General features: G+C 60.0%; 1 protein-coding gene across 9 annotated transcripts in view; it reads right to left on the bottom strand.

The window, feature by feature from the left end:
* The window catches only part of CABIN1 (calcineurin binding protein 1), a 153690-nt gene that overhangs the window by 11401 nt on the left and 117349 nt on the right, over positions 1–24940 (bottom strand). For all 9 annotated transcript variants that reach the window (XR_006210195.1, XM_042963050.1, XM_042963051.1 and 6 more), the window contains exons 30-32: positions 2916–3079; positions 1957–2053; positions 386–1060 (exon numbers count right to left, since the gene is read on the bottom strand). Coding sequence is in view for 8 of the 9 variants with exons in the window: in XM_042963050.1 (XP_042818984.1) it covers positions 386–1060; positions 1957–2053; positions 2916–3079 (936 nt within the window). In the remaining variant the exon portion in view is untranslated. The remainder of the gene's footprint in view (positions 1–385; positions 1061–1956; positions 2054–2915; positions 3080–24940) is intronic.

Below are 24940 nucleotides of genomic sequence, written 5' to 3'. Positions count from 1 at the left end.
GGGGGGGGGGCTGTCAGGGGTCTCTTCTCCCTGTGTCGGATTTGATAAGGTTTTGTTTCCTTTACAGTTGAAAATAGAGTTTTTCCAAGCTCACCGTTTTTCCTTTTCTTTTCTTTTTGTATATTTTCCCCAGCTTTTTTGAAATACAGTTGATAAAATCACCCCGTACTTAAAGCGTGCAACATGATGGCCGGACCTGCTTCTTGTTTTTCGGACTCTAAATCTATGGCCTGCTCATGGTAGAAAACCTCAAATGTAGGGAAATGAACAGCACAGGTGGGGTGGGAATGACACCTAACAAACACCCCGAAGGGCCCTCACACTCCCGGACCAGCCGGGAAGGACCTTCCGTGAGAACCACCAGGCCTGGCCCGTGGCCACCCACCTGCTTGATGAGCATGTAGGTCTCAGACATGATCCTCTCGATGCGGCCCAGGTCGTAGGCCATGCCCTTCTGGCCCTGCTGCCACACTCGGTAGGCGTCCAGCAGGAGCGTCTTGCCCGACTCTGTGTCCTCTAGGAGCTTCCTCTTTCTGCTGGGCCGTGTGGGTGGCTCCTCGGGGTGACTGCCCACTCTGGCCCCGGTGGTGGCAGCAGGGGCGGTGGCTGGGGCTGGCTGGGCTGGTGTGAGGGGGCTGGGCTGCTGGCGGGCACTGATGCTCAGCTCCTCCAGAGACAGCTCAGTGGGCCGGCTCTCGGGGCCCCGGTCCCTGGGGGGTCGGCCTGGCTGCGGGGGCGGCGCCCGTTCGGAGTCTGAGCAGCGAGTGGTGGCCTCACCCGTGTCCATGGGCTCGGTAGGCCCTGCCCGGGGGCTCTCCCTGTCTTTTCGCTCCCCAGACTGGTCTGCACTGTCTCCTGCCTCCATGGCCACGGGCCGGTGGTTGAGGGGGCCCACTTTGCCCCCTGGCTCGCCTGCTGGCCCTGAGCCATCAGCCAGAGGGGGCTTCTTGGAGTGGGGGAGGGCCTCTTGACTGTCCTCGGGACTGGCCTTGTGGGGAACGTCGGTGGTCATCCTGCCTCCAGGGAGGCCACAGGCCTTGGGCCCTGGGCGTTCTGACCCCTACGAGAAAACCAAAGGTGAAAGACTGTGTCTTTGGGGCTTCTACCAGAACAAGACACCCCTGGGTGTCAGGTGTGCCCACCCCAGGCCACCCTGGCTCTCCCCGTCTGTTAGCTGGCCCAGGCTGGGCCTAAACACCTGCCAGAGGAAGTCCTTCCCCGCTCTGCTCCTCCAGCCTTGAGAGGGACTAATGGGGCACTGTCGGTGGTACCACTCCAGAAGAATAGGCCTGGCCTGGGCTGGGCTAGCCTTCCTTGAACGTGGGCCTCAGGGAAGTCCTGGGTGTCTTATGGGGAGGTGATCCACCAGGGGCCACCAAATGTGCTTGCTGCAGAGCTAAATACTCCTGATCTGGGCTCCCACTCGCCCCTAATGCACAGTAGTCAGGGTGGAGTCTCAGAGGTGGGTGCCGCCCCGAGCTACCGCACGATGGCCCAGCCAGTCCTGCTGGGCAGGGGACACTGCAGCAGCACTGCCCTGGCTCAGGTCCCAGTGGCCCTAGGCTGCTAGGCTGGTGACCTAACCTCCTAGGCCTCAGGGTGCTCAGCTAGAGAGGGGGTGAGAGCTGTGCTTGCCTTGGAGGGTGAAAAGGGACCAGGTGTGCCCAGCCCACCACGAGCCCACCACCTGCTTCAATATCACAGCTGCTGTGACCCCGAGTTCAATCTGCCGGGTGGGGTACACTGCTCAGGTTGCAGCCTCAGGGAATGTCGCTATCGTCTTCCGTAACCACAAGTCCACATTTGCCAAGCGGGTCAGCGCCTCGCTAAATGTCTGCCAATCCCTCACTGTGCTGACCTTTCCCACCCAGAGAGGCAAGGTCTCTACTTCACAGGTGGGGACACAGGGACCTTCCTAATGGCGGATAAGTGGAGGGACAGGGGCCATGGGCATACCTCTGCAAGCTCGCTCAGGGTGTCCTCCAGCACCTTCACAGTGAGGATGAAGGCCCGCTGCGCCAGGACCTGGCGGTCGGCATCTCGCAGATACTTCCTGCAGGCACGTGGGGGTGGCCAGAGAAGATGGCAGAGCCTCAGAGCCACATGGCACTAGATGGCGGCCCATGCCCTTTCGTGCCCCCAAGAACACCTGCTGGTCCCTCAGCCTCCCTCCTGCCTAGGTCCACTCCCCGGAAGCCTGCCCTGAGCCTCCTCCCTGTACAACAGACACAGACTGTCCTGGGCCCTCCTGGGGGTGGGGGCAGGGCCAGGCCAAGTTAGGGCTGGGGGCCTCTGGTTTCTCTCCGCAAAGACTGTGTCCAGTGTGCTCCAGGCCCCAGCTGAGGGCCCCACCCCAGCTTCTGGGGTGAATGAGATGAGAGAAGGTGAGGTGGTGCAGGCATGGGCAGCTGCTGGCCCAGTTGGGCCAGACCACATCTTCAGGGATCCCCCACAACCCCTGCAACTGCGGCTGAAGCAGATGTCCCTCAGTCCTATCTGTCCCACCCTTTCTGGCAAAGGGATCCCTGGTTACCTCTGCAGCCCAGGTCCCCCTGTTGCCTGGCCTGTTATTACTGGCCTTCACCTGGGGGACCCTGGCTTTCATTTGGACACCTGTCTTCCCCACAACCTGACAGCACCTTGAAAGCCCCAAGCTGAAGGGAAGCAGGAGGAAGGAAAGGGTAGCTAGTCCACAGCCTGTGTTCACCCCAGGGTCCACAGGGCAGGGTGCTGTCTAGATACCAGGACAGAGAGGCTCCTGAAAAAAAGGGTGGGTCTAGGCTCCACAACCAGTGGAGAAATGCCCTGGGCGGATGAGGGGCTCCAGCCTGTGTGTGCACCCATGCTCTGACCCACGGCAGCACCAGCTGCCCCCACGGGGCTGACCACACACCGGGCCGGGTGGCTGCACTCACTTGCCCTGGTCCGGGGTCCGCTGCAGCATGGAGGACACCTTCAGCAGGGTGCTGTGGTCCCGGAGCTGGGCCAGCACCTTGAGCAGCAGCACAATGGAGCGGTTCATGTGCCAGGCAAAGCTGCCCGGCCGGTCGATCTCGTCCACGGGGATCCGCCAGATGCCCTGTGAAATGGACAGAGGCGGGCGTGTGAGGTGGGCTGCCGCAACCGGAGCCTGCCATGATACCACAGGGGACTCTGCCCAATCCAGGGTGCCTCGGACCCCTCTTGCTATCCCAAGGGAAGTGGGAGCGTGGCCACCCCCATCTACTTCCCTCCACGGATGGTGGCAAAGAATACACGCACTATTCTGCACTCTCCTCTTCTGAATGGCTGCAAGGTATGTGTTTACTTTTCTCTTCCCTACAGGAAGCACACAGGTTGCGTCCCCTCAGTTAAATGCAACCAGCGGGAGAAGTCTAGTGCCTCTGCGCCTCTGCACAGGTGCTGACTCAGCCATGAGACCGATTCCTAGAGCTGAACCGATGGGTCAAAAGGTGGCCAACGTGAACTTCTGGCGGCTGCTGCTGGCCAGACATGCTCAAGCCTGGGCCCCACCCGTGTGTATTCCCTCCAGCGGTACCCAGAGGATGGAGGGCTGGGCTGAAAATGACCTGCAGCTTGCTGGATGCCCAGGTTTCCTTGAACCCGCCTTTGTCCAGTGTATGCTCTGGCCAGGACCCCCTCCTCCACTTCTCGGCCATCCAACCTCACTGTCTGAAGGCTGCGCTGGAGCAAGGCCAGCTCTAAGGATACCCGCCACGGTCTCCCTCAGCCCGTGCTCAGCCCACCCCTGCACCTGGCACCCTGCTTATCGGCAGCTCCATGTCTGGTTCCCTGTGGCATCCCCACACCCAGCATGGTATCTGAGACACACTCGGGTCCAGTCCAGGCGTAGTGAAGGAAAGGATGACCAAGGGAGTGAATTATAAGTGAACAGAAGCTCATACCTTCTGAGCAGGCCTGAGGCTGCAGGACCTGGACATTAGGATTTATGTCTCTGGGGCAGGACTTTGGGGACCTGGAAGGAGCAGGCAGGCTCACATGTGGCTTCCTGAAGCCAACACCCTAGAGAAATTCCTGCCCAGAAATTCCTGCCCAGACCAGGGCTGTGGGCAATGCTGCCTCCTGCACCCGGGGCCCACAGAAGGGTACCCAGGGGGTGCCCTTCCCAGGGCTCTATTCCCGTGGGTGCTCAGTGACTAACTCCCGGCTCCAGCAGTCTCGGGAGGAAAACCAGGGCACCTCCAGCCCTGAGCCACTTAAGTAAGAGAGGAGCCTAAAACCTGCAACTCCAAGCCCCCAGAGCCTCCACACTGGGTCACTGGGCTCACACCGGGCGCAGAGAACTGCTCCCCCCACCCCCTGAGCAGGCCGGGGCACTGTGTGAAGGCTGGCAACTACTCTTTATCCCAGACAGTACCAAATAAGGCACCAGCTGCCTCCCGGCCTAGACAAAACCAGGAGGCTGAGGCCACCCACATCTAGGGCACGGATACCAACGCTGTATCTTCCCACTGGGCACAGGTGGCTTCTGCAGCAGCTCAGGAAAAGCTGCCACTTGAGAGGACGAGGGGCAGCTTTGGACAGCTGTCTGGCCAGTGTGGCCCTGACACTGTACCCCAGATGTGTGGCAGGGGCTGGGAGGTGCCCTCTCTGTTGTCCACCAGACCCGCCAGGCTGAAGAAGAGCTTGGTTCTTTCTTCCCAAGGCACTGCAGACGTCACCATGCTCTGCATCACAGGCTGACACAGCTATGTCATCGTGACATCGTGACATCTCTATGTCACAGAGATGAGGAGCAACTCCCTCAGGGTCACACAGCATGAGAGGCAGTCCCACAGTTGGCCCCTCACCACCACCACAGCTCTGAGCACAGGCTGGACCAGCCAACCAGCCCAGAAGGAAGCCTCCATCACCTGCTCTGGCCCTCCACCACTGGCCCCCAGCTCCTTCCTGCACCTAACAGGAGAGGGGGAGAGTCGGAAGCACAGTCCCACCACATGCCACGACATTGCAGGTGTGCATCAGAGCCGGCCCAGGGTCAAGCCAGAGATCTGGGTGTGACCCCACTGCTCCCGGATCTCACTCTTCCTTAGGGCACAGAGGGGCATGCTCTGCTCTGCACCCTCAACCCACAAGGGTCCAGGATGACCCTGGATTTCACTGAATGCCTCCCTCTTCCCTGGCAAAACCTCTGAAGACTCAAAGAACAATCGGAGGTCACTCCTCCCAGTGAGCCTTGATCCGGGCTCAGAAGGTCTCTCCCAGCTGCCTGATGAGCAGCTAAGGGTGGAGGGTCCCCTGCTCTCCTTGGGGGAGCCACTGGGGAGGATGAATGGAAGACTCACACTTCTTCCTTCAAATCGTGTTTGGGGGTGGCTGTGTGAGGACAGAGGTGCTGACTTTTCTGGCCCCTCCCCTGGGAAAGTGGCCCTGTTCCTCTCATGTCACCTCTGCCAGGGATTCGGGGTGAGCCTGGCTGTGAGGTGGGCAGAAGCAAGTGTCATGGGGGCCTCAGATATGGCGCCAAAGCCTCAGGAGGCTGCAGGCACTTGGGGTGCTTGGGCCCCAATGCCTGGCCCCCACAACACACCTGGTGGGCACCAGCTTCAGCCTATACATCTCAGGAGCTTACCACCTCTGGAGGTGGCCCGTTTCATCCTTGGTAGATTGTTAGAAAAGGTTTCTTCACACTGTGCTGGATCCCCAGGCTGTCCCCACACCCCTGCCCCTCCCTGGCACCCAAGCCTGCACCTTATGCCCCTAACATTCCTGCTCTGGCTCGAGCCTCATCTTGCCTCTTCCTTCGACTCTTGCTCCCCATTCGTCCACCTGGCCTGGGCCAGGACAAGTTAGGAAAAGGATGGTGTGGCCGCATCCCTCACTGCTTATATCCTTGACAAGGCAGCTCCTTTACCTACCTCAGCGGAAACCTGAGCCTCACTGGCCTTTGCCCCGTCCCTGGACTCGGGACACTCACCATGCCCCCTCATAGAGCCGTGAATTTTACCCTTCTCACTTTTTCAGGCGCCCTCTCACTTCCTCTGCCCAGCCAGTTTTCCTGTGTCCTCCCAAGCCTGGCTGTGAGGTCATCTCCTCTCTGAGGCCCTCCTGGCTTGCTGCCCTCCTAAGCCTCTGCCAGGACCACTTGGGGGCAGCCCCTCAGATGGTCAGGGGGTGGTAGGCCGGTGGCTAGGAATGTGTCCTAAGTGGGGGCAGGTGTGCTTCAGCTCCAGGTCCCCAGGGGCCCGACACAAAGCTGGCAGAGGCAAGGGGCCCAGCTTGAGAAGGGCTTCCTGCTTGCAGAGAAGCCCAGCTCATCCACCTCCCCACCAGTCCCTCACCCTGGAGATTTTCCAGGCTAAGTGGGAAACAATTCTGCTCCCAGGGAAATGAATGCTCTTCAGAGCTCTGGGTGTGCACATGAGCCCTGCACTGGGGGGTGGGGGTGGGGGTGGGGGTGGGGGGTGGCGGCACGCCTCCTTGCCAAAAGGCAATGATGGCGAGTCAGCAACACGCTCCCTGAGGGCTGGCAGGACTTTGGGCTGCTCAGGGGCATATCCGGCCAAGCTCCTGGTGGGGCAAGAGCTAGCTCTCCTCTCTCCCCTGAAAAAGAAGGGGCTGAGAAGGCGATGCCAGAGGTAAAACACATTTGGCCCTCTGCAGGGTGGACCAGGTGGCCACAGCAGACTTGGCAGAAGGTGGGGGGTGTGGATAGGGCCCCTGCAGAGAGGGGATCCCAAATTCCCACTCTTGCTCCCAAGTTCCGGAATCAAAGACGCAGGGCATTTACCTGTTTGGTGTCTCTTTTGGAGAAGGGATGGGATGTGCCAAAACGGGCCAGTGAGGATGCTGAGGAAACCACTCTGGAGGGCCCACCAAGCCACCCCCTGAAGTGGGCCAGCCTGGGGCTGTGAGGGGTAGGTAGCCTGGCACCAGTGGTAGCCACCAGCAAGCAGATGAAGGCGGGGGCTGACGCAAGGCAATGCCTCAGATGAGACGCTTTCTGGATGCACACCGATGGGGGGGGTCTGCCTACCACCCGCTCCCTGTCACGCCATGGCGCCACTGGCCTGCCTGTCTCACCCTCTGGGACCGCCCTCCCCACCCCTGCCGTTCCTCCTGCACCCGGTTCCTGATTCCCGGGATGCTGCTTCCAGCCGGCACTGACGAATCCAGTGGCATCTGAGTTACACAATCATGGACATTTTCAAGCACACTCAGCTGGCTGAAACTGCTTATTGTGGAGGTGGGAACCGGAGGCCCACTGAGGGGCAGCGAGCCCCCAGCCACGCTGCTGGATGGTAGCCAAGCCCGGAGTGCATGTGGATTCCCTCCTCACGTCTGGGGCCAGTGGGCCACTTTCCACCGGAGCCACTCTGCACCGGCTAGGCACATCTGTGGGGATCACTCTGGGAGGAGACGAGGGTTCCTATGCTCAGGAGCCGGACTCCCAAACAGCTTTCGGCCAATCCCTGAGGACGGACAGAGGGACAGGGCTCTGGACGCACCCCCTGAGGATAGGTCTACTTTGTACCACACGTTTCAGAGCATGGTTTGGACCCTTTTACATGAGGGTTCTCTGTTAACCCATTCCTTTCCAGATATGCGCGCGCAGCCGTAACATACCGCCAGCTATTTCGGAAAGGAAGACCAAACACATCAGGCAGAGTCCACGGAAAATCAGGAGGGAACTACAGGCACCATAAGCCCTGGGGAGGTTCCTGCAGACATGCAGCTAGCCTCCAGGGACAGCTGGCCCGAGGGCGTGGAGCCACCAGGCAGAGTCTTAAGCTGGCAGGGTGGCAAGTAAGCCAAGGCTCTGCCTTCTGCCTGAGCAGGCAGCGCTGGGCTTCTGTGTTTGCAGCCAGAGCCCCCACGATACCAGCAGCCCCAAGACAAGTGGAACACTTCCCGCCCCGCTACAGAGGGGAAGAAGACAAAGCACACCCCCACGTACTGCCCCTCAGGGAACGACAGCCTTGTCAGGCTGTGCCTAGGGAGGGCTATGAAGCCCCTAAGAGAACCGGGGAGCTCCCAGGGAGGGGAATGCACTGGGAAAGGGATGTCTGCACACTGGCGGAAGGGGCAGTCAGGCTCCACCTGCAGCAGCAGAGGCCACAAGCACAGGCTTCAGGAAGGGTAGAGGGGATGTGCCAGGAGGCATCTGAGAGGGAGGAAGAGGGGATCTGATAAGAAGGGAGTGGGCAGCAGTGCCCGAGAAGAGGGGAGGCCGGCACTTGGGGGCTGAAGGACAGGCCAAAACAGGATCGCAGAGGAACGAGTGGCAGGAGTGGGAGCCAGGGGCAGCAGGGGCCCCATGAGGAGGATCTGGAACGGGGCTCACCTGTGAGGCAGGAAGGCAACACTGGTGCCAGGCGGGGCCTGGCGGGGCATGACTCAGGGCCCCTCCTGCTTCTCCCCTGTGCCCTCCCCAGCTGCCCTCCTGTCCTGCGGTTCTGGCTGCACCCCAAGACTCCCCTCCGCCAGAGTGCAGGCACACCCAATTCCTGGCTGGGATGGTGCGTGCTTGGAGAGCTGTGGGCAGTTGGGGGCATACAGCAGCAGCCTCAGAAGCACTCAGAAACATTGGGACTGTGCTCAAAGCTCCACCTATGTGCATCTCCTCGGGAGCATCTCAGCCGACCCCCAACCCATCCAAGTGGTTCCAGGCTCCTGGCTGGCAGATGAGGTCACTGAGACAGACTATAACTACCTGAATAATTCATGGAGCCCCAGACTCTGTGCTGAGTGCTTGAGACAAGTTACCAAACCCTCCCTGTAGCCTTGAGACTTGGGCATCTTCCTGCTGCTCTTAAGGAAAGAGAGCTTCGGAAACTGAGCCCCACACTGGAGCAAACCTGGAGGTTCATGGAGGGTGGGGCTGGCTGGCATGGTTGGAGGCCCTTGGAGACCAGGGGAGCTTTCCCACGGGAGCTGAGAGCTGGGTCGGTGGAAGGGGTGGGGTGCTGCCGGGCCAACCGGTGCCCTTGCCCATGAACACACTGTCCACTCACAAAGGGGGTTGGAAAGCAGGGCGAGGCTGGTGTCTGAGCAGGAAGGCCACGAGGCCTTGGCTTCTGGTCACCAAAATCTTGGCAGGTGGCACCTCAGGGATGGATAGCAGATGCCCCTGCTGGCATGGAGCACACTCCTGGCTGCCAGGCTAAGGTCGTGCTCAGTCCTAAGGCTCATGATGTCTCCAGCACACTGGAGTCTGGGGGAAGCTTCTTCCTAGAGGGGCAGAGACTCTTCTCTCCCCAGATTCCCCATCAGCTGGCCAGCCCACACCTCCCTAACTGCCTCAGTGTGGGCCAGAAGGTCTTGCCCATCCAGGCTCCTGGACCCCTGGCTCCCTGCACACCTGCAGGGCTACCAACACAGCCTCTTCACCTGGCTCAGGGCCAATGCTGAGCTTGGCGGCCCCAAACGGCAGGTTTTGATTCTCACAGTAGCCCCAACTGCCCTGTGCGAGGCCACCGTTCAGGCCGTTCTCAATGGTATGCCCCGAGGTCGTTCTGGGGATCCCAGATGCACCTGCCACCTTCACGGACCCCACCTTTCAGTAATGGCTCTCCCTGGGGCTTCCTGCACACTAAGGGCACAGGCAAAGCCCCCCCGGGAAAACAAGTGGCTTGGAGATGCCAAGGCAGAGAAGGAGGCAGGTGGGAGATGTGCTTGACTAGGCACTGCTCCATCTGAGCCGCACTCAGACCCAGGGCAAAGGCTTGTCACTGCGTGGATGAAGCTCAGGCCATAAGGACCGGATGGAGACTCTGATTCATCCCAAACCCATACTGGCAGGGACTGTTCGAGTATGTAATCGACGCACCCCTCATTTTCTAGAGGGAAGAACTGAGTTTGGACAGCCTGCCCAAGGCTACCCAGTGACCTGGTATGGGACCAGACTCAGGAACCAGACTCTCCTTCAGGTCCTCTCTGAATGCTTACAAAGGTACAAAAGATCATCAACGTGATCTGTGATTTACAGACTAGAAACAGAAACACAGAACTAAGCAGTGACACCAAATCACTTCAGTTTTGAGCCAGGGCCTTTGAAGACCTGAGAACGCCGCCCCCCCCCCACCCCCCCACCCCCACCCCAAGAGGGTAGATTGGGACTGGAGTGCCCACTGGCAGAGGGATGGGGAGTGAGTGTCTTGCACCAGTTCTGAATGTCTCAGAGACTTCATAATCTAGTCCCTTGAGCCCCTGTTTGGGGCATGGCCTCCAGCCTCGGTCTTCCACAACTTGGCTGGGCTCCTCTCGTTGTCCCCTGCTGCCCTACCCATAGGACTCAGATGTCCCTTCCCCGCTCTGCTATTACTGGGGTCATGCCCAGCCAGGGCACCCAGTGAGGCTCAAGCAGGAGGACAGAGGAGAAAGTAGCCACCCCTGGGAGCACCCAGAAAGGCCACAAAGGAGCCGGGCTTGGGTGCATTGGGGAGGAACTAAAAGGGGAAAAGCGGTCAGATGCCAAGAGCACTGTGAGAGACCTAGGGGTGCTCAGTCCGCTGAGCAGGCGGGCAGCTGGGCAGGCGGTGTCTGCCACACACAGTGGGCCCTCTCCAGCTCACCCAACGCTGCTTCACCCAGAGGGGCCCACTTCTGCCTGGGGCCTTCTCAGGCCTCCCCTACCTGACCAGGAGTTGCTAACAGAGTGGTTAGAAGGGCTGACCTAGCTCTTGAAGTCAATAGCCAGTCCCAAGGACCTGAATCCTAGCCTGCCCCATCATGGCCTCCCAGATGCCGAGCTGCCCACGGGTGGCTCTGGCTCACTGGCACGTCAGGCCCCTTGAACAGAGCCTGGCCTCCTGGGTGGAAGGAAAGCCCTTCCACAGGAGAGTCAAACTAGGCAGACAGGGACGTGGGCCCATGGGGCCTGCCCGAGGAGCCTCCAGAAAAGGAACGTTCCAGGTCAAAGCCATAAACCCTGGCCTCCAAGTGTCCTCAACCGCAGTGTAGCCCTAGGGTGGCTCTGAGTGAGTCCCCAGCATGAGCCAAGGCCTGAACAGACTCTGGAGAGTCTATGCCCCAGATGAATCCCCTTTGGGTGCTGGGGAGGCCCACCTCAGAAGTTGCTCCAGAGTGGTCCCTGGGTCTGCCAGTGCAGATGAGCCCGGCAACTGCGCAGTAAGCCAAGTACACCCCAGGAACCAGGAATTACATGGATGGGTCAGGCACACCCACCAGAGGGGTCCCCTGCTAATGGGACAAATAGACACGTGTGCATCTAGGGTGAAGGGAGAGAAGAAAGGCTGGTACAAGGAGTAATGGGCTGAGAAAGTAAGGACTTCAGGGATGGGGTGTTCAGGGAAAGCCAGAGAAGAGCCAAGAAGGTGCAGGAGCCAGAGAAGAAGGAGCCTCTGCCAAGTGGAGTTGAAATGGGCAGCCCTTGAGGGTCGACCTTACCACCTGGAGTGTTCCGTGCAGGAGAACAAAAGAGGGGCAGCAGCAGGGCCTGGGTGTCTGACCTATGACAGGAGGTGGGTGCAGGGGGAGCAGTCCATCATCCTGGGCCTTCCCAGTCCCAAGCTAGCCCCATGTGCCACAGTATGACAGGTGAACAGGCCTCCCAGGGCTGCTCAGCCCCAACATTTCTATTCACAGAAAACATAGTGCTGTGAGCACCCAGCACCCAAGGGAGAACCCGTTCCCTGGGCAGAGGGATTCCTGCAGCAGCACCCCCGCCCCCCCACAGCATGGGTGCAGTGGTGACTCATCGCTCCAAACAGGCGAGGGCGGGCAGCCTGCTGGCATCCTATTCCCAGGAGCAGCGGGCTTGGGGCTGTGGGAGCAGCCTGCTTCCAGCCGAGGACCAGCTTCCATGCCGGTGATTGGAACCCCTCAGTAGGGAGGGGTGCTGGGGTAGATTAGAGCCTCTCCCCCCAGAGAAACAGAAAAATATTCCAGCGTCCAGCCTCAGCGAGGCAGCCCGACCCCCAAGCTAAGCCAGGATGGAATCTGGACTGTAGGCCCTCAGGTCGGGAGCAGCCTTGGGAAGAATACCAGCATTCTCCAAAGTCTTAGGGAGACCTCTGTCACCAGCATACCCATACGAGCCTCCCAAACAGCAAGACTACTTGGAGAGAGCATGTAGAGCTGCGCTGGGTGCCTGGGAGCCCTGGGGGGCCAATGGCACCCAGAGGGTGCCTGTCCACCTTCTACAACATGGGGTTTCACTTAGAGCTCACAGGGAGAGACTCGTCCCAGGGCACACAGCCAACAGGGAGCTGAAACTACAGCAAAACTCAGACAACTCTACTCTTCTCGCTCCACCCCGTGTCCCCAAGTAAGGCGAGCATCACAGACAGAGCCAGGCTGGCAGGGCAGCACCTCTCCCACAGCTAGTCCAGATAGCTCCATCTCCTTCAGGAGCCACCCTCCTCAGGAGTTCTGAGGCCTTTGGGGCCAGGACTCCCCATCTTCTTGATGCCTTTTAGACCTAAGGGCCCTGTCCCTCCCACAGCACTTGTAACCACTGTCCTGCTCCAGGCCTAAGGTTGGCAGCGCAGCCAGAGGTAGGTGAGGTTGAACAGCACCCGCCCCCCCCCCCGCCCCCCCACCCTCAGACCCATCAAGGCCGGCTCTCTGGCCGCAGGGTTGTACAAAACCGCCAGGGGCGCCGTTGCCCTCCACCCAACCAGCGGTCCTGGCTGGGCTCCCGAGGGCAAGGGATTCCCCGCGCCATCCACAGGTAATGAGTCCCCAGCACAGGCAGGGGCTGGGGAAGCCTGCAATTTGCTTGCAGCTGGTGCCCGCCTGCTTCCAGCCTCTTCTACCAAATGAGACGTCGCACACTGGGTCCCCAGAACTGCCAGGCTGTCCCTCCCCTCCCCCTCCCGGAGAAAAGCAGAAACAACAAACAACTAAGTGCGTGGGGGAGCCCAGCCTGACAACTCCACCGCGGCCCCGCCTGCGTGTGCCGCACCCCCGCCCCGCGCCCCTCTACACCCTCCCTCTCATTCTGCCGCGGGGCAAGGTCCTGGCCCGGCTCAGGGCTCCGAGCAGGCTAGGCGCTCTCAAACCGCCGGCACCATCCTCCCGCCCCCGCACAACAGCTATTTATAGCTGGGGAAGCACCGCTCCCGGGCGCCGCTGCCCACCCGGCCGGCCCGCTCACCATCCCCGGGAGCGGCCCTGCGCTGCTCCTCCTGGGCGCCGCCCGCCGCGAAGTTGCTCGGGCCGGCGGCGGGAGAGCGGCTTTGGCTTTCGCTTTCGCGCGGTGCAGCGCAGAGCAGCGCACACCCCGGCGCGCCAGCTGGAGGCCCCGGGCTGGGTCGGGCTGGGCTCGCCCGGGGCTCGCTGCGCGGGCTTCTCCCCCGGCGGCGCGGGTACGGGTGCGGGCTCCGCCGGTGCCCGCCGCCCGCCTCCGTGCGCCGCCGTCCCGGCCCGCCCGGCCGCCCACCTGACGCTGTGCAGGGCGCCGGCCCGGGGGCATGGGAGCGCCGCGGCCCCGCCGCCGGCCGACTTCCTCCGCAGCGGCGCCCGGGAAACCACGGCCCGCGGGCTTCCTGCTGCGCCTAGCGGGCTGGGGGCCGGGGCGGGGGGTGGCCGCCCGAGCCGACCTGGGAAGGGCCGAGCAAAAGCTTCGGAAAGCGGGGAGCCGGCGGGCAGAGGAGAGGCGGTCGCGGCCCAGGCCCCCGCCCCCCGGCCCCGGTCAAGTTCCTACCCGCCGGCTCCGCCGTGGCATCTGTGCAGCGGCGCTAGGGCGGGCGCCGGGCCATGGCCGCGGAGGCTCGTTCGCTCGTGGCGGGCCGGGGCGGGGCGGGCAGAGCCGGACGGGGCGCGGGCACTCGCTCCCTCGCTTGGCCTGGAAGCGGGCCCAGCAGCACAACTGACTTTTGCCGGCCAATCCTCGCAGGTTCCCTGGCCCGGTGCGCGCCGGCGGTGGTGGACTGCCCACCCGGCGTGGGGTGCAGCCCTCACCGCGGGGGGAGGGGGGGCTGTGGGTCTCAAAGGCCCCGGACCAAGCGGTGTAGAGGCGGCAGGGAGTGCGGAGGGCCGTGGCAGCCCTCACCCCGCACGCGGTAGCTATGTGAATGGCGCCCCCTGGAGTTGTGCCAGGCGAAGGCCCTGTGGAGGGCAGAGGAGTGGGTGTGTGGGGACACGCAGCTACCCTGAGCTGTCCTTGCCCATCCAATGGGGCAGTGGGAGGTGGAGTAAAGACTTTCCCAGTAACATCCTCAGGGGGAAGGGCAGAACGGAGATGCCATGGCAGTCCCCCAGCGGCCTTTACAGCTGGCAGGGGCCTCATCTTCCACTTGGGTTGTAAGGCTGAGCCAGGAGAAGGCCCTGGGTCAAGGCGGTGGGAGTGTCGAGGCTAGACAGAAGCAGGGTAGGTTCAGGATCCCCTCTCAGACTCTGAATTCCAAGAAGGACAGTAGCACGCCTCCCTCTCAGCACAGGGCAACCTGGAAGGGGGACTATGCTCATCCTACAGATGAGGAATGGGAGCAGAGGGAAGAGCCTCACCCAAGAACATACCACATGCCCCCAGGACCCACAGCTCCAGTGTGCGCACAGCACTGTGGGGCATGCTGCTCCAGGGCTGTCCACCAGCTACCAGCTGCTCCTCCGGTCCCAGGTGAGGAGAGGTCAAGCAAAGGAGGGGATGCTGCGTCAAGCCCTGGCCTGCCACCAGCACCAACCCCCCCCCCCCCCCCGCCAGCTCCTCTCACCACCTCAGCCCAACGAGCTCCTCACTTCCTCCTCCCTCCCCCCACACCCAGAAGCTTCAGATCCACCTGGCCCCCATCCTGGTGACACTTGTCCCGGTGCCATCTCCCTGAGCCGGCTTGTTTCCACCCATCCTACATTCAGGCTAGCTCCTGCGCACTAGTGTTCTCTGTCCTGCTACGTGACCCTGCCAGGTGTCTGTAGTCCTTACAGGCTCGGAGCCAACCTTACCCCTTCAGCCAAGGGGATGTTGCACTCTGCCCTCCATCCCTCCCTCCTGGGGATGGGGGACACAGAGGCAGTGTCTGGCACCCCCTGGGGGACTACTACTCCCTGCCAGGCCCTGGGAGAACCAGGTTTCTGTTCTCGGGGTCACTCACCTGCAAGGAGACAAGCAGCACAAGCCACCCCAAGGCTATGTGAGGACGGTGGTCTCCTGACAGAGTGCTCACCACAGATCGAGACTCAGACAAGGAGTTCGAAACCCACATGCCACTGGAATCACAATAGCCCTTCACCATCTACACGCATATCATCATTTGACACTCACATGTGGGGACAGGTTCAGAGAGGTTGGGCACTGGTTCAGAGTCACAAAGCAGTAAGGTCAGTATGGCCAGGACCTGCTCCCTTGGCCTGGCTGGCTCTGGAGCTGGTTGACTCCTCCTGGCTGTACAGAAGCCTGGAGCAGACAAGTGACACTTGTGCCTTGCACAGCTCATGACCTCACTTCATACTTTATCCACTTCCTGTAAGATCGAGTCAGACCAAAGGAGGCTGAGAACACGGGTTCATCACACCTAGGCCAGGAAGAAACTGTGTTGAGTACGTAGTTCTTTGGAAACCGGCCCTTGTGGTGCTCTCAGGAGCACACTGAGGCCCGGGGTGGGTGAGGGGTTGTATACCAGGCCCCTGCCAAGTCTCTGGAGAGACTAGGGCAGCCTGGAAGGGGGACTGTGCTCATTCTACAGATGAGGAATGGGCTCAGAGGGGAGAGCCTTGGGGGCAATGTGTGCTCCCCATGATCTCCAGCTTCCTCGGCCCTGCCCTGGGCACCCCACAGTACCCAGCATCCCAAGCCCTGGATTGTGCAAGCCCTCTCCAGAGCCCCATGAGATGGGCATTGCCATCTGTAGCTGACAGGCCATGGCACTGAGGCCTAGAACAGGAAAGTGGGGGTCGCCCTCCCTGACTCCCCAGGAGGAAGCACTCCTGGGTACATCAGAAGCTCTGTGGGGTTCCATGTGAGAATACTGTTAAAGGGACCCTAGCGAGCCTACACCAGATCCTCAAGAATTCTTTGCACCCAAAAGAGCCTTGTGCCCCTTCTGGGACTTATCAGTACCCTATGCAGGAGAGCGCCATGAGTCCTAATTGCTCACAAGGCACCTGGACGTGCAGCACACAGGCCTCTGACTGCTGTCCGGGCGAGATGGCAGCTCATCCACCTCAGGGCCACCCCTGAAAGCTCACCCAAGAACCAAGTGGTGAGCACTCTGTCAGCCTTGGGGGCCCAGGAGGCCATGCTCACCCACAGTATGGCAGGAGCCCCAGGGAGCAGGGAAAGGCTGGTCTAACCTGTGGGCTGGCTGCTCTGGTCAATCCTGGGGATTGGAGTGCCCCTGTCACCTGCCTGGGTGTTGAAGGGCATGCCCCAGCCTGTCCCTGGAGAAGGACTGATGTTAGAAGTGGACACGCTGGCCCTGGGCTGCACACGGGCCCAAGCGTCCTCAGCCTCGGGGCAGGAGGAGCCCCATACCATCAGGGTGCTTCGCTGCCTTTCCAAGGGATGTCTGACCTTAAATCTCCAGAGCAAATTTTGACAATTGATCATAAGAAACTAAAAGTCCTGGGGATGTTGCCTGGTCACCACAGGGGCTTTCCCAGGCAGACCCTGGCTTTCCCTACTCCAGCTCCAGGATCGGTGGGCCACCGTGCAGAGGATGATGGTGGCGAGGGCCACAGGTAGGTGGCCCTGAGAGCTACCTCCCCACCACCAGCCCAAGGCCCCCGGTTTTAAGGGCCAAGTGTGGGAAGTGTGGACCCTTCATGTCCTTGGCTGCTGCCCACCCAGCAGCCCCTGGCAGCTAATGGTGAAGCAGGTGGGCCAGGGCTCCACCCTTTTTCATGTTGAGAAGTTGGGCGGGGGGAGGTAGGGGGTGGGGGCCAGTGATTCTCTTTGCAACCCCAATCCGGCCCTACCTCCCCACCCTTTGCTGGCTGGCCACATTTATTCTCTACACCACAGCCATTTCTAAAATGCAAACTGCCTGCTGCCCTTAGGTTAAAGGCCTGGCCTCCCCCGAAGCCCAGGGATGGTGACCAAAGCCAGAAGGAACTAGAGAAAGTGAAACTGAATAACTGTGGCCTTGTCTGTGTGCGTAGCCCCTGTCAGGAGCATGTGAAGTGAGGAGGAGGAGGGTGAGGAGGGTCAGAGGGCAAAGTCCGAACTGTCTCAAGGTGTCAGCATCGTGTGAGGAACAACAGAGGATGAACACTGGCCCACAGGGCAGACATAGTCATCCTGCGTTACCAAGTAGGAAGGAAGACGTGCCGGACACCTGGGCGTGGAACCCAGGCCAATGGGTGAATGTGTGTATGTCCATAAGCCTCTGTGTCAGCATGTCCTCGCCCTGGGGCAGACCAGCAGCAAAGGCAGACAGGACACTGTTCACCCTCTCCTGGACACTTTCTGGTCACCGCAGCAGTGCCACCCCCTTAAGCAGTAACCACAGCCTTCCTTGGAAATAGGTGCTTGGCCTTTGGGTCACGAGGCCGGTGAGTGTGAGCACTCCCGCACATCCCACTACCAGCAGAGGTGGGTTCCAGGCCCAGTGAAGCCACGGCCTAGATCCCAGAGCTGGGCTGCTGCCCAAAGTGCTGCCGGCTGAGCTGCCCAGAGGGACCAGGTGGCCCTAGTGGCCCCTGCACCATCCCTTCTCAAGACCGGAGCCAACATGGATCCATAGGTCACTCCTGGTTCCTTTCTGCTGGCTGTTACCTCAGTCCCCACTTGACCTAACCCCATCTTCCTCCTTGGCTGAGTCTAATGCTGCCTTTAGGTGGCAAGAATTCTCAGAGTTAACAGTCCCAGTCCTCAGCCTTGGAGTTTTGAGCTGCTAACTGGTTTGGAGGTACAAGTTTTACTACTGCTCACCTGCCTCCCTGCTGTGGGACACTGGCTCTGTGTGACGTGTGCCTGGGCGGCCTCTCTGCCAAGAGCATACCAGCCTAAGACACTGGGCCTTCCGGTCTCATGCTGGCCAGCTTCTTCTCCCCTCCTAGACAGCTAAGACAGCGAAACATGCTTCTCCTCCCCAGGTATACAGACCTCCAGCTACAACCCCACTTCATTCTCTCTCATATGCTAGAGCTTCTGGTACCCAGAAATTCTTTAGACTGTGCTTTATGGCTACAAGGTATCTTTGACATCATTGAATCCAGCTGTTTTGCCTGTTTGACCACGAGTGAGGACACAGTGGTGGGGAACAGGGAAGGGACACGCCCAGGGAAACACAGCCCGGCTGCTCTGGGCAGCACTCGATGCAAGCATCCCTGTCCCTCGGGCTGTCTGCCTCGACAGACAGCTGTGCCCGTGCCACGAGCACCAGTACATGGGCCTCTGGCATGTATACATTCCCGCCAGTGCCTTACTAAGAGGGAAACGGCCACCTTGGGAGGGCCATGTCCACATCCCAGTCATCGCAAGGCCGCCATGGACGCCAGGGCTCTCACGGACAGGCACTGCTGCAGCCGCAGTCCACATCAGCTCAGCTTACCTGGCACTTCCAGCCTGGGGATCAGGAGCAGAGCTGGCCACAGAGGGAGAGAACCGAGGATGAGGCCAAGGGACAGGGCAGCTTCCTGGGGAAGACACGCCAGCATCTGGGCCAGGTGCTGTTAGGGATCTCCCCGGATGGGAACATAAGAGAGATGGAGACACAGGTTGGGCAGGGGGGGGGGGGGGGGGAAGCTGGGACATCAGGGACAGCCAATGGGACCACGTGGAGGGGCCTCTATGGAGAGAGAAGGGGGAGAGAGGCAGGGCAGAGAAGGAGACCAGCAGGCTATGAGGCCTCTCGGGGTAAGCTGGGTCTTGGGTGTGATTGATAGGGACCATGAGAGCCTCCTTGGAGCGAGATGGCGCTTACACTGGGCTCCTCTGAGTCCACCCCCACGTCAGGGCTGGGAATGAGAGCTGTGTCCAGGTTTCTAGAATCGCCCACTCTTTGGAGGACTGCTGAGCTGCTTCCGCTTCATCTCAGGAGGGAAGCCTGCATCCTAGAAAAGCCATGTCTGACATGCACACTGAGAAAACTAGGACAGTCTTATCTGTCGTCTGACCCCAGGTTCCTAATAAATGGCCTTTGTGGGCTTGGCAGTGGGGAAGGGAGGCAGCTCTGGCTCTTCTGGCTGGTCTGCTAAGTGAGGGGGCAGTATTAGGAACCTCAGTAGAGTGAGGTTCAAGCCATGAGTGGCTGTAGTGGCCTGGCACCTGTCAGGTATCTTCCCTGGGTAGCCCGACACAGGATCCTCGTGCAGGGAGAGGCCCAGATGAATGGGCACCAACCACAAGACAGAGGTGAGGTCCTAGGCACAGCTGGCACACCTCTGTGCACATTTGTGTTCCCAAGCAAGCCCACCACTTTCTCCTGGTCAACGTTGGCCACAAGCAGAAGCCCTTCACATCTTGTGTATAATAACTCAGAAGGGGAACCAACTCGTCCAGACTCACCCTGCAGAGCAGAGCTCAGTCTTCAGCCTACAGAGGTACTCCCAAAGCAGAACACATTTGAGATGTGACCAGAAGATGGGACCCAAGCGCAGCACCCCTCCCGTCCCCTCTCTAGAGCGATGTGCAAACTGTTATCGCAGGATGCTCCTGCTGGCCCATGGCAGAGGGTCTAAGCTCAAACACAGCACTCTTCTATGAGCCGAGCCACACCAGGCTTCAGGGAACATGTGTCTAATTCCTCTGTGGCCAGGACCTACCCTCCTCCAGACTCCCCTCTGACACTCCACAGGGCTCTTCCTAGCCCTACTCCAACATTCTCCCTAACCTCTCTAGCCCCCAGACCCTTCTCCAGGCCTTTCCTCTACACTGCATAGCCCACTGCTCTGAGAGCTGCCCGCTTGACCACAGCACTGCTACCAGTACACCCGTGGTGGGCACCCCACTACCACAGGACAGAGCCAGCCTGCTGACCATAGATACACCTGGCCTTGAGGACAGGCCCAGTCACCCTCTCTACCCCTGTCTGCCCTGAGCCCCGTCAGGACCCTCACACCTCACACGGCCTCCCTCAGTTCTCTCTCCTGAAATGCCTTCTCCCTGGTCTAACAATCTGAGCAACTTCCAGATCAGTCCAGGCCTCCAGGAGCATTCCTGATTCCGTGCCCCCCTTCCACTCGCTGAGAGGCTGGTAGATACCCCTCTCCTGCACCCACGGCTGAGACTCACAAAATAGTATACTCTGGGTGCCTGGGCTAAGCGCTGGGGATGAAGCTGAAGGCAGTGGGCTCCTGTGCTCCGCTCGGCTATCTCCTGTCTCTCAGGAGAGGGGGCCTCACCTCCCGCCCTTGGGGCCAGCCTTCCATTTCAAAGGCCTCCACAGCACTACCTCATTGGGTTTCCCACACCCCTGCAGCAGGGCCAGGTTTATTCCCCACTGTGAGGAGCCTGGGCCTGAGCCTCAGCCAAAGCAAGGCATGGAGCCCAAGGCAAGCCCCCTTCCTCTAAGTAGATCCAGGTGGGTAGGGAATAAAGCCCGGCGCTGGCCTGATGGGACAGAGGCGGCCAGGTCCGACAGATGCTTCTGCTGCCTGGGGTTCCCGTGGCCAGTGCTAAGTGGGCCTCCCCTGCAGCCCAGAACTGGCCCTTACTTGTACTTGTCCTATGTGGGGAGCTGGAGGAGCGGGCTGTGGCTGGACAGAATCTGTGAGTCTGTGCTGTCGCTGGGCACACAGCGATGGGCTGGAGTTCATGGGGAAGTTCCACCTGCTCTGACATACCCTAATTTTAGACTTCTCGTACATACTCAGAGACCAGCATTTTAAAATCTGTCTTTAATCGACCAAATTCCTATAGTTCCTTCAAGAGGCCTTCGCAATTGGTTCTGATCCATCTCACCTTCTCCTCCACTGACCCTAGTGAACCCCGTCACCCATGTGCCTTATGTCATCAGGGTCCCTTCCCCCAGCTCCCTCCTTCTCCTGCAGGGACCCTTCTGGACCCTCTCTGGGTACAACTGCCCCAGGGTACATGGCAGGCAGTACCATTATAACCTCATGAGGCAGGTCTGGTCAGCCCCACTGTGCAGATGAAGAAACTGAGCCTTACCAAACCTGACTGGCTTGCCCAGGGCCACCCAGCTGTATGGGTGGAGCCAGGTTGGGAGCAGGGCCAGGGCCTGCCCTTGTGAGGGAGTCCTTGCTCCGCCCCCAGGGGTACTGGTGGCCACAGCCTGTCACCATGGAAACCAGGCAGGGACTCCTGGAGCTGGAACTCTGGTTTGGATTTTAAACCCAATTCCGCTCTCTCAGAAGCAACTTGGTCAAACTTTCCAAAGAGGAACAGTGGAAAAGAAGGTGGGGGGGAGGAGGAGGAGGGGGAGGAGGAGGAGGAGGGGGAGGAGGAGGAGGAGGGGGAGGAGGAGGAGGAGGTGAAGGAGGAGGAGGAGGCGGCGGCAAATTTCCAAACTGAAGCCACCCCAGAAAGTAGGCCTGGCCACTGAGTTCGGGACACCTTGTCTGGGTTGGCAGAATGGTGGCAGGGCAGAGACCCCGCAGCCTCTCCTGGGCTCCTGCCCCTCCTTCTTGGGAGCCTGAATAGGGCGGGGCGGGGGGGGGGCAGCCAAAGCAGGTGGCACCCAGCCCTTCCTGTCCGCTAGAGAGGCTGTCCTTTCATGTTTCCCAGCGGGGCATGTGTGAGAGGGTTCTTTTGGAAAACAGGCTGGAAAACCACTGACCTCATCCACTGGCCCACCTTTGGAGATGGTGAAACTGAGGTCAGCAGGGGCCAGGACCAGGAAGTCAACCGCAAAACTATACTCTGAGGTCAGGGCACCATCCATCTGGTCCAGAATGGGGTACACAGGGCAGATGTGTGGATCAGGCCCAACTTGGACCAGGCATGTGGTACCCCCCATCCCAGCCATGCTTGAGCGCCCCCTGCCATCTACAAGCCCCAGCCACACCTGTAGCGGCTCCTGGCTTGAGACACCCCCATACAAGGCAACCTCGCCATCATGCACAGTAGAAGATGGCCAGGAATGTGACCTTCAACTCTGGGGCTCAAGAGCAGCCCAGGCCCCCAGAGAGCTTAAAGCAGCCCCGTGCTCACAAGAATCCATCATGAGCAAAACCTGGCAGCCTTATCATCACATATGCTCTTGTGTGGAAACATCTCTGGGCCATGGGAGGTACTGTTTGAGCCCCTCACAGGGGTTCCTATGGCCTATGGCCAATGCCCATTGCCTCAGGAAATCCATCCCCCTGGCTTCCACTCAAGCTTGGGCTGCCTCAGATGGCCAAAGGCTGTGGGCAGCTCACCCCCGGGCCCCCAAGTTCCCTCAAGGGAACCGATGACCTGCCTGAAGGGACACCCAGGAAGCTCTGGCGAGGAAGGGGAGGCAAACGGGCAGGGAGTAGATGCTAAAGGGCTGCTAAATGGGCACAGCTCTGGGGAGGGCAGGCAAAGGCAAGCACATACATCCTGCCCTTTCTTCTGTCCCCACCCCTGTTGCAAGACCCCTTTGAGACCCTCAACTGCTCTCCGCCCCTGCCACCTCCCACATCTGGAATCCTCCCTGGTTGGATGATGCTACTACTTCCTGTTTTTATCATGTAGGTGGGTCTTTTTTGGAAACAGAACAGGAATGTTCAATGGTGACAACAGCCCAGCAGTCACCAGTTGTGGCGAGGGCCAGGCAGAGCAGCCACACGCTCTGGTAGAGGTTAGGCCCAGAAAAGGCCACATCCAGGCTGCACAGGGCTACTCCTTGGGGCTCAGATATGTGGCCTGTGACCACCTCAGCACAGGGGTGGCACCACAACACTCTTGAGTGTTAGGTGCTGGACACGCCCACCTCCCATCTCCCAGACGAGGAAATGGAGTCTGAGCAGTCATGTCCCACCCTGGTACTTCCACACCCTGGCTCTGTCAGCGGGTAGGCTGGGTCCAGGGGGACGGCACCATGGCAAGGAGCTAAGCCCTGGACTCATTCCCTACGCCACCACTCCCCGGCTCAGTGGCCCGGGGCTTGCCACCTCTGATTCCTCATCTGCAAACAGGGTAACGCGGCACCCCTCCTTCCTGCAAGGTCTGGATGGGGCCAGCTGCTTGGAGCCTAGCGAGCAGGATGAAATCCCGGGCGGAGGTGGGCAGTCACGTCTGCAGGCCCCCTCCTGTCTGCCCTGGGCCCCACGAACAACAGCACAGGCTCTGTTTGGGCTCTGACCTCAAACCTTGCCAGGCCAGGTGCAGGCTGGGTGTGGGTGGGTGTGGGTAGGGGCAGGGAGAGGTCTGAGCTCTCTGAAGCCGGGCTCCATGGGACGGGAATCCCAGGCTGAGGGATGCTGGGCCTGGGCTGTCACTGTTCTCAGCCTCAGCTTGCTCATCATGAGATGGGGATCATGGGGTTGCAGTGAAGAGTAATGAAGGAGGTGCCTTCCACCCCCGAGATTCTCTGCACCCATGGAAGCAAGCCCTGTGGCCTCCCTCCCCTCCCTGGCGGGGGCCCACTCACTGACATTTTTTCCCATCTCAGCTTAGGAGCCAGGTCATACCCACCAACTCGCCCCCACATCCTGAGGATGGGGCCTAGGGAGGGCCTGCCAGGGAGCCTCCTCATCTTCCTGGCCCTGAGATGGGGTGCCTACAGCCTCAACAGTCATAGCCCTCCCTCAGGCTCTCCCCTCGCTCCCAGCCAGCCTCAGGTCCTTGGTCTGAGTGGGCCACCTGCCCTGTTCTGCTCTCCAAAGCCTTGCCAAGGCCTCCTCCTAGAAGTGCACCTCTTCCTGCTGCCCTCAGCACAAGGGTGCTGCCCCTCCAGATGGCACTCCTGGGCCTGGGGCAGTGTCCTAAAGGGATAAAGCTAAAAGCTCGCTGCCCAAACTGAGACAGTTACGTGCAGTGCCTCAGAAAGATGCGGCAGGGACACTTATTCAAGAGCAAGCCTCTAAAAAATAACTTGCAGTGGGAAAAGAAGTCCACACTGGAAAATGTTCTTCTCTTCAGGAATGTTAAACAGCAAGCTCCTGAGTGAGCACCCCCAGTGGCTGGGTGGAGGGGGCTGTGGGCTGAGGTCAGTTCTGGACATGTACACAATCACTGCCGGCCCCTGGGCTGGCCGGAAACTCTGGAGTGGAAGCTGGACCGCAGGATGTGGGTCCCGGGCCTGGACTCCAGTCTGGGATCTGCCATTTGCTGGCTGTGTGGCCCACGGCAAGTCACAGCTGTGCCACCCGCAGGGGTCTCTGCACCCCTTCATGGGACCGGCACGGTGGGCAGTTGCGGGACTATCATGGTGTGTGAGATTGCGAATGCCAAGGGCTTAAACACATCATCTCCTTCTGCCCAAGCGTCCCGGCACTGCCACAGCCAGGGATCCATATCTGGAGATGGAAATTGTCTCCAATGGTCAGAAAAGACTATACTCTGGGGGATGATCATCTAAAGGCTGCTTACACCGGATTATTGGTGGTTTTTAAAAAATTCTAGCTGTGAATGAGGGCAGCTGGGCTGGGGCAGGGATTGATGATTGTGCTGTGGTCCTGTCAGGGTAGAGGTTTGGTTGTCCTGTGGCCTTGTCCCTACTGCCCCACTGCATGCCAGCCCCTTGGGCCGGGACACTTGCAGCTTCTCAGGTGGGAACTAGCCCCTCCCCACCTGCCACTTCTTGGGCTCAGGCTGTCCCCACAGACAGGGAGGCAGGGATGTGGACGGGAAGGCCTCCAGCACCTGCTCCAGGCTGAACCTGAGCCCAGCAGGCCGGAAGCTGTGAAGTTCAACAAGGCTTGCAGAGCTTTGCAGGACATGGGAAGGAAGGAGAACGCGGGGATAAGCTAAGAAGCCACACAAGTTTGCTAACCTTTTTAAGACTCTTAAAAACCGGACCTTTTTTCCCTGGAGAACTTGAAGTGAATCTTTTGTTTACTTTTGCAACTGGCCCATAGATCATCTCAACAATGCTAAAAATAGCACCACTGCAGCCATTTCTACTACAGCCAAAGAGCTCAGATTTCCTCAATTTAAACTTTTCCCTTCTTTTCTGTTCTCTAACTCTCACCATGAGGTGACTAG

The sequence above is a fragment of the Panthera tigris genome, chromosome D3, assembly GCF_018350195.1.
Source record: "Panthera tigris isolate Pti1 chromosome D3, P.tigris_Pti1_mat1.1, whole genome shotgun sequence".
Classification (NCBI taxonomy): domain Eukaryota; kingdom Metazoa; phylum Chordata; class Mammalia; order Carnivora; family Felidae; genus Panthera; species Panthera tigris.
Note: the sequence above shows the minus strand (reverse complement) of the source record. Positions and strands in the feature narration are given on the sequence as shown.